Source organism: Carassius carassius, chromosome 15 (genome assembly GCF_963082965.1).
Source record: "Carassius carassius chromosome 15, fCarCar2.1, whole genome shotgun sequence".
Classification (NCBI taxonomy): domain Eukaryota; kingdom Metazoa; phylum Chordata; class Actinopteri; order Cypriniformes; family Cyprinidae; genus Carassius; species Carassius carassius.
In genome coordinates, this window is record NC_081769.1 from 21196224 (window position 1) to 21210660 (window position 14437).

Below are 14437 nucleotides of genomic sequence, written 5' to 3' on the forward strand. Positions count from 1 at the left end.
GGCTGGCTGATATAATTGGTTTTAAAAATCCACTGACCATTCACACGCGTGAAAGAGTCAGTGGGGGTATTTTTGTGTTTTTGTCGAGGTGTATCTGTGACAGAGATTCTCTAGGGGGCTGGAGCCAAACCAAAAACTTGTCAGTATCAGTTCTTGGAGCTTGGATGTTTGACACAGTTTTATTTCAGAGTGTAACACAGAGCACAAACAGTCTTGTAGATTGGGAGGAGGGGAAACTTTTGAGGTTTTGCTCATTTACACAAAAGCTTTGAAATTTGGCCTCAACCTTCTTTCACATGTCAGCAGAAGATACATATGTCTGTTAAAAATAGCCTATTATTCAAGTCAGATACAATTAAAGTAGTAGTACAGAACATAATTCACTGATATACTCTATGGTAAGATTATCAAGAATACACATTAATAGATGAACTATATACCAAAACAAGTCAATGTGGAAAATAGCTTAGACTTACAATTGTTTAAACTTTAACTTTGATTGGAAAGCCGGTGGAGACAAGTCACTGGCTGCATCCCAATATGCACACTTCCCTACTAAATAGTAGGCAGAAAATTGGTATGAAATTCAGTATGTAAGTAGTCATTAAACAGTAAGCAAAAATAAGTGACTTAATTAACACTTCAGATGAGATTCTGAAGTTAGCATCCAATAGACATTTTAACATCCCATGAAGCCATGGTAGAGGATTTGTGAATGGCAATAAAGTGACACAACTGATGAAGGACACAAGAAAATGACATGACAAATGCAGTTTTGAACTACATTAAAACCACACACATTAACACATTTTAATAGACATGAAGTAATTGTTCAGAGAAGAACTCACGCAGGCAATATGCGATTCTGGACATAATCACTGTATTATGAATCATTCACTCAACTAATTTGTTTAAACACTGATTGATTCAGGGACAAAACAAGTCTTTCTGAGTGAGTTATTAAATCATTCACTCAACCGCTTTGTTTAAACTCTAATTCATTCAGAATGAACACATTTTGAGTTGTTTTGGGTTGTAAATATATTCAAATCAAAAATCAGAAAGTACCTTGCAATATAAAATATCTAAAATGTTACCATACTTGCAGTTTTTAAATAGCATTGGTTGTAATTGAAAATGTGTAAAATTGATAAATAATGAGTTAGATTTGAATTACAATATATGATGAGTTACATTAGTTATTTTGACCCTTTCCCCTAGTTTCCACGTAGAAAAAAAATCCCTTTGTGTCACTAGTTTCTTTTATTCATTCAGGCTTCTGCACTGCCATTTTCAAGGAGAGACAAGAAAACTCTTGGTTCAAACCCTACTAAACATCCTTAAAGCCAGCATCGCAACTAATGCTAAAAACTCTTATTTCTTTGTGTTTCTCAGCTCTCCTCCTATTTCCTTCTGCCAGGTGCCTCCTTTTAAGAGCAGCTTTGAGGGGAAGTCTTTACAGGATTAGTGTTCTCTGTTCGAGCAGCCTGACACTTGCTGAGCAATTTCCTGAATCTCTGTGTTGAGAATGTTCTAGAAAGTGCACAGTGCTGACTACAGGATTACGCAGAGACTTGTTCCAGCCAGAAGCCAGACAACAGGTAAGCCATTCAAGATCAGCACTGCACTGACAGTGGAAATGTCACCCGGAAACAGGTACAATATTTTTAGCACCATGAATATTTTAAAACACATTCAAAAGACGTAAAACAAAAGGTTTGTCAAACACTACGGCTGTGCTTTGTATCTGTGGACGTTATTTCATTCTTAAGCTGTTCTCAACATAAAAAGACAATGGCAAACTTTGATTTCAGCAACACTTCCTAGAACTGAAGTAACCGCCTTATTCACATTCACAAGAATAACCCTTATGAATTGCTTTAATGCAAATGAACCTATAGTAAGGGAATAGTACTCCCTCTACTGAGTGAAACGACCCATGTAGCAATTATTTTAATTTTAACCGCAAGGTCAAACCATTGTGAACATTTAAAACTGTCATTACACAACGCAAATTACATCACTCAGTTCTCCCCTCATTTCTCAAAAACGTATGGCTCTGTTTTCAAAAGATGAATGTCAGCACAACCTCCTTTTTTCATAAAGTCGCATGCCTCCTAAGACTGTCATAGCATATCCCCCTAACCATCAATCCAAGCAAATGTATATTCAAAATGGATGAATAGCATACTGTATCTGATTTTTTTTAAAGAAGGTCACAGTACTTCATTTTAAAAGGATATTTTGAAAGAGGCCTTGGTGATTGGAGCACTAGCCATTCTTTTCATTCACACAAGCACTAACTTAGCCACATTTATTATACTGACAAGTCTCATTTACACAACTGTTTCTCCAATACAGAAACACAATGTTCTGAATAAGTACATGAGTAATACAATGCACATGAGGCCACCCAGACATGTTTTTCTCTGTTGAACATGATGCCAGTGCATTAGTTAATGTCTTGTGAAGTGAAAAGCTGTGTGTTTGTATGAAACAAACCCATCAGGACGTTTTGACTTTAAAAACGTTGCTCTGGTAAATATACCAGTCCATAATCTATACAAAATTCTTCCTCCAATGAAAAAGTTAATTCCCTGTTGTCTTCTCACATCAAAATCCTCCGACATATTTGTTTAGAACTATTTTAGTTTGTAAATAGTGCTTGATCTTGATTTAGACAAGATGATGCATTCACTGGAGAAAGTATTTGTATTTCATTTAATTAATTAATTTTTTTGGGATAGCGGCTGTGTTTGAAGTTAAACATGTTTTCATGATAGATTTGTTTATTACAAACATGCAGCTTTTTGCTTTACTTAATGTTATTTGATTACTTAATGTTAAATCTGAAACAAACTCATCTCTACATCTTGAATACCCTGAGGGTGAGTAAATTGTAAGTAAATTGTAATTTTTGGAAATCTATTCAAGCTGACTAAAAATTAAAAAGATCGGATTGTGTTGTAATTTAAAGCTAGCACATTTCAACAGATATAGAGGCAATGAGTTTTACTTTTTTACATTCAGAGCAGATGCCCTTCTCGTGCCGGAATATTTTAAGCATATATTTGCAATTCATTGACATGACACAAAGTGAAACATTATTAGCATGGCATAGGCAGAGTATGAAAACGGACAACTTTAAAAATGCATAAACAGTCAGAGAAGTGTGATCTACCAACCTTACATCAATCCAGCAATGGGCCAAATATTATCCAGTGACAGATGAATATACTGTACAAAGTGCTAGACTGGAAGACCATGCCAAGCCTTTGACACCGATATAATAATAATAATCATTTTGAAGGATTTCATGACCACTTAGTACTGCTTTACATGATTATGGTATTAAACATGCTCTGCCCTCTCACGTCTTTCCCATCTTAAAAAGTCCCTCCCTAATTCCAGTCCCCTGTAAAAGAAGCCTCAATTAATTATACAGTCTTAGTTGGCCTGAGTTAAGTTGAAAACATGAATTATTCATGTGTAATTTCTTGAAACACTTTGTGAGTGTGTGTGTGTGTGAGAGAGAGAGAGAGAGAGGGAGAGAAAGAGAGAGGGAGAGAAAGAGAGAGGGAGAGAAAGAGAGAGAGAATGGATACAGTTTGAAGGCCCAACTCAGTGTTGCAAGACCAACTCTGTCATCTGTCGAGGCTTCATTCAGTCTGATTCTGTAACATCGCTTTGTTCCTCTTTCACAGCTTTCATCCTCTTCTTTGACATTTCTCAGCTTTGCCCTTTTCAGATTCTTCATTTTTCAAACTTTTCCTTGCCATCGTTTGCTGCCTCTCTTCATCCTTTACCATGAGACAATATCTGTAACCTGATCCTTTTTGTTTTATTCGATACATTGTGATTAAAAGAGAATTAGGCCACTTTGAGTCCAAAAAGTGCTCGAACATCTTGTTATTGGTTTGAATTAAAGGGATCATCTACTCAAAAATGACATTTCTGGTATTATTTATTTACCCTAATTGGCCACAGTACACCGTTTTAAAAGTGGGTTCCATATTATAGCAGCTTATATTGACCAAAAAAAATTCCATAATACTTTTGTAACTCTAAAGCCATACGATACCTTTGTGAGATGAAAAGATTCAAATATTATGTTGTTGTACATTTTGTAAAGGTGAACAAATGTGAAAAATTCAATAAACCAAATGTCTCTTTAAAGGTTCAAATTGTAAAAACTTTTTGAATACAAACGCAAAGAAATGCAGCTTACTGATTAAAAAACCCCACAGAAACCAACATCTGCTGAACAACAATATTTTCCAATTTAATGGCTATACAACAAAATAAAGTATCTGAAGGTCCAGAAAAGAAGAAAGGATTGTCCCTTTAACACATACAGTAGTCCGACGATTATTGATTGAGTTAATCTTGGACAAATCGCCTTGAACAAAAAATACCCCAGAGTGAAAAAAGAAACACTGAAAATGATCAGATGACAAAATAAGGAAACAACTCCAATGACTATGTACATGTGAATATGAGTGAAAGGCAAACATCCTCCCAACAGTGAATGATGAACAGTAGTATCAAAGCCTTTGGCTGTATGAAGTGCTGTTGTCTGAAACCTAATGACATTCACTTCATCTACCAGAAACAAGTCTTACAGTCATTATATTGTAATTGTTATAACAGTAACTTGCATTAGCATTACTTTCTCTTGCTGTTCTTCCCCTTGGATGCTGTTTGTGATTTATTTATTTGTTTGGTTGTTTGTTTTTGTTTATTTTTCCCTGGAAATATTGTGTTGTGGCATGTCATTTGCATATTCCTCAAGAATGTGTGCCACTTTGCCCACAGCTATGTGTTGTGCAAATGTATCCAATTTTAATATTCTCGTCGCTAAGGGGTCTGTGCATTATGAGAGTAAAGATATGGCAGTGGATTTCCAGAGGAATACATTTCCACATTTCTACATTTGAAAAACAGAGCCTAGTGCCCTCTACATATTTCAGCTATATATTGAAAGCTTGGAAAATGTCTTTTTAAAATATAAATGTGACCATATAATGTTTGAAAAGCAAAGTTTTAAAAAATAAAGAAAAATTAATGCACTGCAAAGAGTCATATGCAAAGAGTATATATATATATATATATATATATATATATATATATATATATATACATATATATATAATTACTTGACATTTATGCATATAATAAGACATGATAATATAAAAATGATAAATAATAATATAACATATAAAAACTTACAAACATTGTTTAAAATATTTTCTGATTAAAAGTATATTAATAATTAGCCCACAAACAATTTCTAATAATAATAATAATAAATGTAAATATTAAATGATACACACACACACACACACACATGTGTATATATATATATATATATATATATATATATATATATATTAGTGCTGTCAAATGATTGAGGGATTAATTACATCCAAAATAAGTTTTATTTACATTATATGTATGTGTACTGTGTATGTTTATTATGTATACATATATATATATATATATATATATATATATATATATATATATATATATATATATATATATATATATATATGTTTGCATTTATATGTAGGCTACATAATAAATATACTATTTTTTCCGCACTAAGGCGCACTTAAAAGCCTTTAATTTTCTCAAAAAAATGACAGTGCGCCTTATAATCCGGAGCGCCTTATATATGGATCAAGGCACTCTGTCATAATGTTGACATTCCCTTTAGCACAGCTCCATCTAGTGGATGCATAATGCAAACCCAGTCAAACGTTTGACTGCAGTATCTTCTATTCTATGCGCTGTATAATCCGGTGCGCCCTATATATGAAAACAGTTCTAAAATAGACCATTCATTGAAGGTGCGCCCTATAATCCGGTGCGCCTTATAGTGCGAAAAATACGATACACAGTATACACACATATATATTATGTAAACAAAAACTTTTATTCTGGATACAATTCATCGTTTGACAGCATATATATATACATAGGCTACATATATACACATATGTATGTATGTATGCATGTATACTGGGGCTGGCAAGTTAACATGTTATTATTGAGTTAACGCCAACAATTATTTTATTGTTGCATTAACTCAGTTTTTATTTTTATTAATATTGTTTTGAAAGTCCGTTACACATACAGACAGACCATGGATCACAGGAGGGGTGGGATGCTGATCAGCACTGGCTTGGGATGGATGTCATTATGAGTCTCAACCAATGAGAGCACTTGGGGTGGGCCTAAGACTAAAGCAGCGCTCACATGAATGCTCCCGGTGTAATTATGTAGGCTAAGCATCAACTTTCACAAACCACTGTTCACTGTTATTTTAACAGAAAAGAATGCAACGTCCTCGTAATCATGACTTCATAAGTGGAAAACAGGAAATTTGCACCCCCTCAGCATCTGCGTTCAAAATTCTCTGGTGCCACCCCTGGTTAGCGTTCACACTACATGCGTACTGCGCCCGAGGCCCCGAGCCCAACTGAAATGCGCTCTGGCCCACCTCTTCTAACCAAGCCAGGGACGGCTAATTGAAGGCGGTTAAGATTGCCTAGTGTGAATACACCCTTATTCTCCCGCATCCCGTCCGCACCCGCACTCGCCCATCAAGTGCTGTTCTGTGCCGCAATCTGTTGCCTTGGGTTCCGCGATAGTGCAGGTCTCTACTCAGAAGGTGCCTGTTATAATCAGGGGTGCACATAAGTGGTACGCAGATGTGCATGCACAACCAAAATAAAAAAATGTGCTGTGTAAATAAGTTCTGAGAGCGTATTTGCATAGACAGTTGACAATTGTTAATGCACAATTACCATTTTAGATCGACATACTGTAATACTGTATAAGATTTCTATTCAAACTAAATAATAAATCTAGTCTACCTGCTGCCGTTTTCAAAGCACAGTGCAAAACTGTGACATTTCATTCACTGATGTACTTCATTCAGCAGCCCTAATCCTGGAAGCACATAAAATAAAAGCCTGCTTATTTTAAGTCTGAAAATGCTGAAAATTCACCTTTAAAAAGAAAAAAAAAGAAGAGAAATAATGTGATTAATTGGGATTGAAAATGTTTAATCATTGCCCAGCACTAATATAGACATTGCATATACAGTATATGGTAATTTAACACGTTAATTAGATTAATTATGGAGAAAAATAATGCGTTAAAATTATTTACTTGCCCCGCCCTAGACCTTTGTGGATCATCTGCCATTTCATACAGTCGACTGATGACTAATATGAGGCAGGACAACAACTTACTGCGTGATGGGGCCTAGAAAATGTCCCTACAATTCAAAATATGGGGCAAAACGCCCGTTTGAGATTGTGTCTCATATTTACATCACATAGTTAAGAAATATCACATGAGAAGTAGGGTAAGTGCACGAGTAGCCTACAAATGTGGTACTCATCTTATACAACAGTTCATTAAGAATTTAATATTGTTTTATTTTAGACACAGTGTTGTCTGTTTTGCGAAATTTTGCTAACCAGAAGATGAAGACAAAGCTGAACTGTTCATCTCCGAGCAACTTTTGAACAATTTTGGTGAACCATTTTGGTGAACCATTTGGCGCGTTGAACCATTGGCCATAGTCATGTTGGCTTTGAAGTGGCTCTGCACAAACCGATCGGTGTATGACATCAAAGTACCATGAGAGCGATTCAAAAGCACAAGTAGCCATATACGTAGTCTCTAAATGTTTTGCGGTTTTTTGATGTCATGCACCGATCGGTCTGATGGTGATCATCCGCTTCAAGTCGAACAAGCCTAATGATTCAATGAACCATTCATAAAGAACCATTTATTTCACTCCTAAATGAATCATCCATTTGAACGAATCAAACTAATGAATAAATGACTCGATGACTTAATCATTAAGACATTTACCAACACCTACTAGCAGTTTTAGTTTATTATTTAGAGTATCATTTAATTAAATAAATAATTTTATAATGTCATAGTAATAATAATAAAATTAAGAAAATAAATAAGTTATATAGTTCACCCAACCAAAAAAATACAATTCTGTCATCATTTACTCACATGGTCCAAAAAAGTAGCTATATGTAATACATTTTATCAAACAAAATATTTCTTACAATGACTTTAAATGATCTTTGGGGAGTAATTTCTCCAAATCTGATGTGAGATTAATTCGATTAATTAATCACCACATCATGTAATTAATTAGATTAAAAAATTGAATCGCTATATATATATTAATAATAATAATAATAATAATTATAGTAATAGTGTCTTTTTAAAGGATGTTTAGATATTTCTACTCAAAAACAAACAAGAGCACTGATTATTAAAATGATTTCCAGAACTCTAACTTATCGCCTCATACAGCTGTTGTCCATTTCCAGGCTCTTGACTCCCAAATGACTTCATCATCATCAAATACATCATCGGATTCATCTTCCTCTCTTTGTCCCTGCATCTTCAGTCTGGTGTTTGCTCTGTCTTCCTCCACCTTCCTCCCCTCTGTCACCTCCAGCAGCACCTGCATGTCTTTGTCATTGCACCCGCTGTTTGCTGAAATCATCTCTTGTATCTTTTCCAGCAGCTCTGTGACCTGATGGCTCTCACCCTTGGCCTTATTATTAAAAACATGATACCTGTTTCCACATTTGTCAACAAGCCACTGCAGAGCTTCTCCCTCACATTCAATATGCTGCTCAATGGCTCTGTCTCCGAGCAGGTCCCCAAACGAGAACAGAACTATACTGTGATCCCAAACCGTGGAGCCCAAAAGCCTCAAATGATCCTCCATTGCCTTCCGCTCTCGCTCTTTAAAGGAACAGTCGGCACGAAGGACCAAAATGTAAGCGACCGGTCCATAAGCGGATAAAGATGCACTCTGTGTGATTTCTTCTTTATTTAGTTCAGGGGTTTGTTCTGTGGGCAGGTGCTTCCACCAACCAGGGGTGTCTATGATGCTGACCTGTTGTCCTCCCACCTCTACAAGTACCTGAACACACCGGGCTGTTCTTCTTGACCCAAACACCTGTTTGCCGAAGATGGTGTTCCCTGTTGAACTCTTCCCAGATTCTCCATAACCCAGCAGCACAAGAGAAAATTCTGAGAAATGCTTTCCAACATCTAAAGACATGGGGGGAAAAAGATTCCTAAATTATCTTTAATATAAGCCACCACCTTCAAAGGAACGAACAGGTCTGACAAGCATTACTTCTGTCAGGTTGATATGGGTTTGAACATGACCTGCAATGTTTACCAGTCGCATTTCTCCTCGTGCTCTGCAATCATTTTTAAATTGCGATATACACACTCAGTGAACTTATTTATAAACTCACAATTTTGAATAAAAAAACCTGTTTTCAAAATAAAAGTCTTGAAAGTCCCCGGTTTATGGTTTCAATGGAAGCTTGTTTCTGCCACAAACAAGCTAATAAATAAACACTTGCGATATTTATATTATGGATCTGTAATTTATTTCTGCAATCTTTTTCGCAGTGAAACGTTTCCATAATTCAAGAACTTTCAAGAGTTTTATTATGATAAACATTCTTGACTTGAGGAATATGTTTGGAATGTCAAATATTTTGTAAAATGAGTTTTGACTTATATAAACAAAACTATATATATATATATATATATACACACACACACACACACACATTACCATTAACAAATTACATATTAATATACATTACTATTACTCATTATAAAATATCACATTCCCAAAACCCTAAAGGCACACAGACAAGCACTCAGACTGAATTTATAATAAATAATGCAGCTTGAATGACACAGCATTTCTGTGATGCACACTGAACTCTTAGCAGACACGGTGACGCCAAAACTTTCTCATCAAAATTGTTTTTCTAAGACAACCCGAGCCCATAAAAAAGCCACAAAAAATAAACTCAATTTGCAGTTTGAACTCTGTATCCCTCCATCACCAACAATATTGTATGCACTGTACTGTATTGAATTTCAACAAGAGTAGCTCTTATCTTCCTCGGCATCATCCCTTTACTGATGTGCTCTTGTTTCTTTTTAGTTGTAAGATGCTGACTTTGTACTATGAGTACAGTTTTGCACAATCAGGCATGTGCTGGATGCACCAAAAGGTTTATGTAGATTTTTCGCAAATGCAGTGGAAACATCATTTTAACTTGTTTATATAATAATCGTGTAAAGCTGTAAATAATGTGGTTTTTTAAACCTACATTTTATTTTTATTTTATTTTTAAATAAATGTCCTACTGTTTATAATAAATTTTGACTAGATGCATTAAGTAAAATCAAAATAAAACAATCTCCCTTTGTTAACAAGTAGATAATGTGCGATGCTGAATTTTAAATAAAGTATAAAAGAGAATTAAGAAGTAAATTCTTAATGCACATTCTTGATGTTATTGTGAGTGATTCATCTGTGCATTGTTTCTCGTTGGATATTATGTTTTACTCAAAAGTGTCACATTATGGAATTAAATTGTATAGAACCCAGTATCTTACCCTTAATTTTATTGTCCATCTTCCTCATCTGTCTTTGTTTCTTTGCTCTAGCCTTTGCTTTCCTTTCCACTGCTTTCCTTTTCTGCTTCACCTCCTTCAGCGTCTTAAGGTCAATTTCATAATAATGGCCCCTATTTTGTGCCACCATCTTCTCTATTTTCTCCAGCAGGTTTGTGACCTGACTGCCATCATTCCAGTTCTCATTGTTGAGGACATGATATCTGTTCCCACATTTCTCAACTAGCCACTGTAGAGCCTTCCCTTCACTCTCAATGAACTCTTCAACAGTCAAGTCCCCCAGGCAGTCTCCATGGGTGAACAGCACTATAGTATGAGCCCACACTCTCTCATAAAGAAGCTCCATGTGCTCCTCCACTGATTTCTTCTCTGCTGCTGTGAATGACATGTCTACACGCAGAGTCAGCAAAAGCACGTGTGGTCCTGGTGGACAGAGAGACATGCTGAGTAAAATCTCCTCTTTATCCAGTTCAGGAGTGTCAGCCACTGGGAGAGACTTCCACCAGCCTGGAGTGTCCACTATAGTCACATGTCTCCCATCCACCTCGCCTTGTCTTCTCACACACGTGGATGTTCTCTTTGAGCTGAATGTCGCCATACTCAAAATGGTGTTTCCAGCTGAACTCTTACCAGATCTTCGGAAACCTAACATAACCATCCTCACCTTAGGAATGTTGACATGTTTGAAACCTGGTAAAAACAAGATTAATTTAAATCATATTTTTTTTTTCTTATCTGAGATTAATAGTATAGTTCAGCCCAAAATACAATTGTCATCATTTATTCACCCTCAATTCAATCCAGTTTTTTTTCATTCTTTTGTCAAGGATATTTTGTCACTAAGAGAAGTGAGAACTAAAGGTAATGGGCGTCAACAATTCTTTTTTGTAGTCCATTATATTTCAACTGAAAGTTACAGCATAGAGAAAAACGGACTGGGTTTGCCTAATTTTAATCATGACTTCATAAGGTGTACACATCAGGATTATTTTAAATGTTTTTTTGTCATTTTGGAGTTCAGTAGCACACCTGATCTCATTCACCTTCATTAAATTGGAAAAAGTAGCCATAATACTCTTCAGAATGTCTCATGTGTTTCATGGGGACAACATGAGGGAAATAATGAGAGAAAATTATGAGAGAACTGTAGGATTTTAGTAAATTATCCCTTTAAAAATGGTTATCTGGGGTCAGATTCACAAAACATTAAGAAAACAATTCTTCTTAAAATTTACTTTATTCTCAACAACAAAGTTAAGAATATTTTGCATTTCCAAACACATTTTTTAATTCCTGAAAAGAATGTTCTTAAAAATCTTTGTGAACAATCTCTTAAAGTTTGGATAACCTCCAACTTACATTTTTCACGTTAGAAAATTACCCCTTGATTTACTCACCCTCAAGCCATCCTAGATGTATCGAATTTTCTTCTTCCATATAAATACAACTGGAGTTATATTTAAAAAAATGTCCTGGCTCTTCCAAGCTTTATAAAAAATAAAGTGCAAAAAAAAACATGAAAAGTATTCCACGTGGCTACGGTTGGTTTATAAAGGCCTTCTGAATTGAATCAAGATTTTTGTGTGAGAAAAATATACATATTTATAACTTTAGAAACCGTAATCTCTAGCTTCCGCTAACTGTCCTCAGCATGTTCACTAGAGAGTGGCATTCCAGCAGATACCATAGACATAATAATTTTAAAATTGATTGAATTCATCTGAAAGAATAAAGTCATAAACACCCAGGATGGCTTAAAGGTGAGTAAATTATGGTGTAATAAAAATTTTTGGGTGAACTATCCCTTTAAAAACTGTTCAGAATTGAACCTTCTTGAGAAGAACTTCATGAATGTGACCCCTGGTTCTTACCTTGTCGTACAAGTGGAGTCTCCCATTGTTCTTGTACCATCTTCCTCCTCTGGTTTGCTCTCATGTATCTCTTCGTCATCATTCCTTCCACCGTATACATCCATTTTCTGTCCATTTCAAAATGACAGCCACCGTTTCCCACGACCACTGCGTCTATTTTCTCCATTAACCCTGTCAACTGCATACCAGTGGCTCTCTCAGTATTAAGAGCATGATATCTGTGTCCACATTTCTCCACTAGCCAGAGAAGAAGAGACTCTCCTTCACTTCCAATGTACTTTCCTAAAGTTTGCTCCTGTAGCTGGTCTCTATATATGAACACAACTATAGTATGGTTCCAGACTTTCTCGCTCAGAAGTTCCAGGTGTTCCTGTACTGACCTCCTGTGCTTTTCTTTGAATAAAGCATCGACACGTATGAGCAGCAGAACCGCATGGGGCCCAGGAGGACAATGAGCAACGCTAAGCACAATCTCTTGTCTTTGAAATTCAGGGGTTTCTTTGACAAGGTAGTTCTTCCACCAGCCCGGCGTATCAACTACAGTGACCTGCCTTCCGGCAAAATCTCCATGCATCTTCACACACTGGCAGGTTCTCTTTAGATGAGGCTCTGCATGACCTGTTATTAGGTTTGCCAAAGAGGTTTTCCCTGCTGCTCTGTTTCCCAATAACACAATCCTCAAATCAAAGAGAAACTGGACTCCTGCCAATAAGAGACGATACATTCCTAATTTTGAAAACATGATTTCTTGTTCCCTGCTGTCTATACATCTAGAGATGTATTGTACTTAGATTTAAGCTTTTCTTAAACACAAAATCAGAAATGTTATTTATATAACAGAATATAAATGTGTTAATCAGGGAACTTACCAAATTCACTTGCTTCACATGTAGCCATTGCTGCACTCTCTTTTTCATAAGCCTGTGTAAAATATTTAGAAATAATGTCACTTTCGGTCTGAATTAGTTACCGCTCCATTTAAATGATAGGTTAATAAAACGACTTCCATCTTCAACTTTGTATTAATGTGTTTTTGTGGCACCAAGATCAAGCTAATGGATGATGCTTTTAAAATGACAAGATTACCAGTACCACCCCATACATTTACAGTGCTTTTCAACAAGCTTTTAGGAGCCATTAGCTATCTTTGAAAAATGAATAAGTGAGGTGAAAAGGAAAAAAAAGGTTTTACCTTTGTTCTCATCACAGCAGAAGAGCTGACATTGAAATGAAGAATATTATTCTTGTGTGCACAACAAATATGAGAAAAACTGGTTAGTCAGGCTGAACAAGCGACTCGACACTTTTATGGAGTCTTATTAGAAGGGGCTCAGTTTCCATTTCATTGACCAATTTAAATGGATACATCCATTAAGAGCCCCTTGTATATTTCCATCCGGGGTATTGTAATGAATGAGTGATAATAACTATAATAGCTGAGTGAACTATTTAGATAATTTGATTAGTGGTCTGGAAATAGTCACTACTTTGAGTGTGACTTAGATTAGAAGAAAATGAAAATGCATTGTAAAACAGAGATGCAAACAGGTAAGGGGAAAAAGGGTGAGAACATTATGTGGATCGGGGCATGCTCCACATAGATGTTCTTTTAAATGTATTTGCTTAACATGCTTATTTGTAGTTACTTTTTTGATTGTTTTTTACACTTTTTATTATCTTATATGTCCAAAACTGTAATTTTTCAAACACAAACACAAAATTGTACATCTTGTACCAACATTTGACAAAAATCAAGATTTAATATGTTGGTCAAAATCCGATGTTATAAAAGATGAAGTGCTATGCAGGCTATTTAAGACAATATTGGATGATTAGACAGCAATGCTGACATAAAATCCAAAATGTTTGCCCTCTCTTTCTTCACTATACCTATCTACCTATATTCATGTATTTGCATGCTCTAATGTAAAATTTCTGCAATAATTCTCTCTCTCTATATTCTATCTTTAAATATGTGATGATCACATTGCAGGGAATGTCTGCATAGTTAAACTTGCCGGCGCTCAAACAAATGTTTTCAAATGAAAAAGGAGTTT

At 35.5% G+C, this 14437-nt stretch overlaps 1 protein-coding gene across 2 annotated transcripts; it reads right to left on the reverse strand.

Annotated features, from left to right (window-relative positions):
• Positions 1–8266: 8266 nt before the first annotated feature.
• Positions 8267–13593, reverse strand: LOC132157777 (GTPase IMAP family member 8). 2 transcript variants are annotated; one of them, XM_059567062.1, is made up of 4 exons: positions 13250–13593; positions 12381–13082; positions 10492–11199; positions 8267–9111 (listed from the first exon to the last, which is right to left on the reverse strand). In XM_059567062.1, exons 1-4 carry the CDS (start codon positions 13275–13277, stop codon positions 8351–8353), a joined length of 2199 nt encoding a protein of 732 aa, XP_059423045.1. In that variant the 5' UTR covers positions 13278–13593; the 3' UTR covers positions 8267–8350. The 2 variants fall into 2 exon arrangements, with proteins under 2 accessions (XP_059423045.1, XP_059423044.1); XM_059567061.1 differs by lacking the exon at positions 13250–13593 and having other exon boundaries at positions 12381–13202.
• Between the last annotated feature and the right edge of the window lie 844 nt (positions 13594–14437).

Coding starts and splice junctions, on each gene's coding strand:
- LOC132157777 (XM_059567061.1), bottom strand. CDS start 13,122: ATGTTTTCAAAATTAGGAATGTATCGTCTCTTATTGGCAGGAGTCCAG. Junction 11,200..12,380: donor GACTCCACTTGTACGACAAG/GTAAGAACCAGG, acceptor TGTTTTTACCAG/GTTTCAAACATGTCAACATT. Junction 9,112..10,491: donor GATGGACAATAAAATTAAGG/GTAAGATACTGG, acceptor CCATGTCTTTAG/ATGTTGGAAAGCATTTCTCA.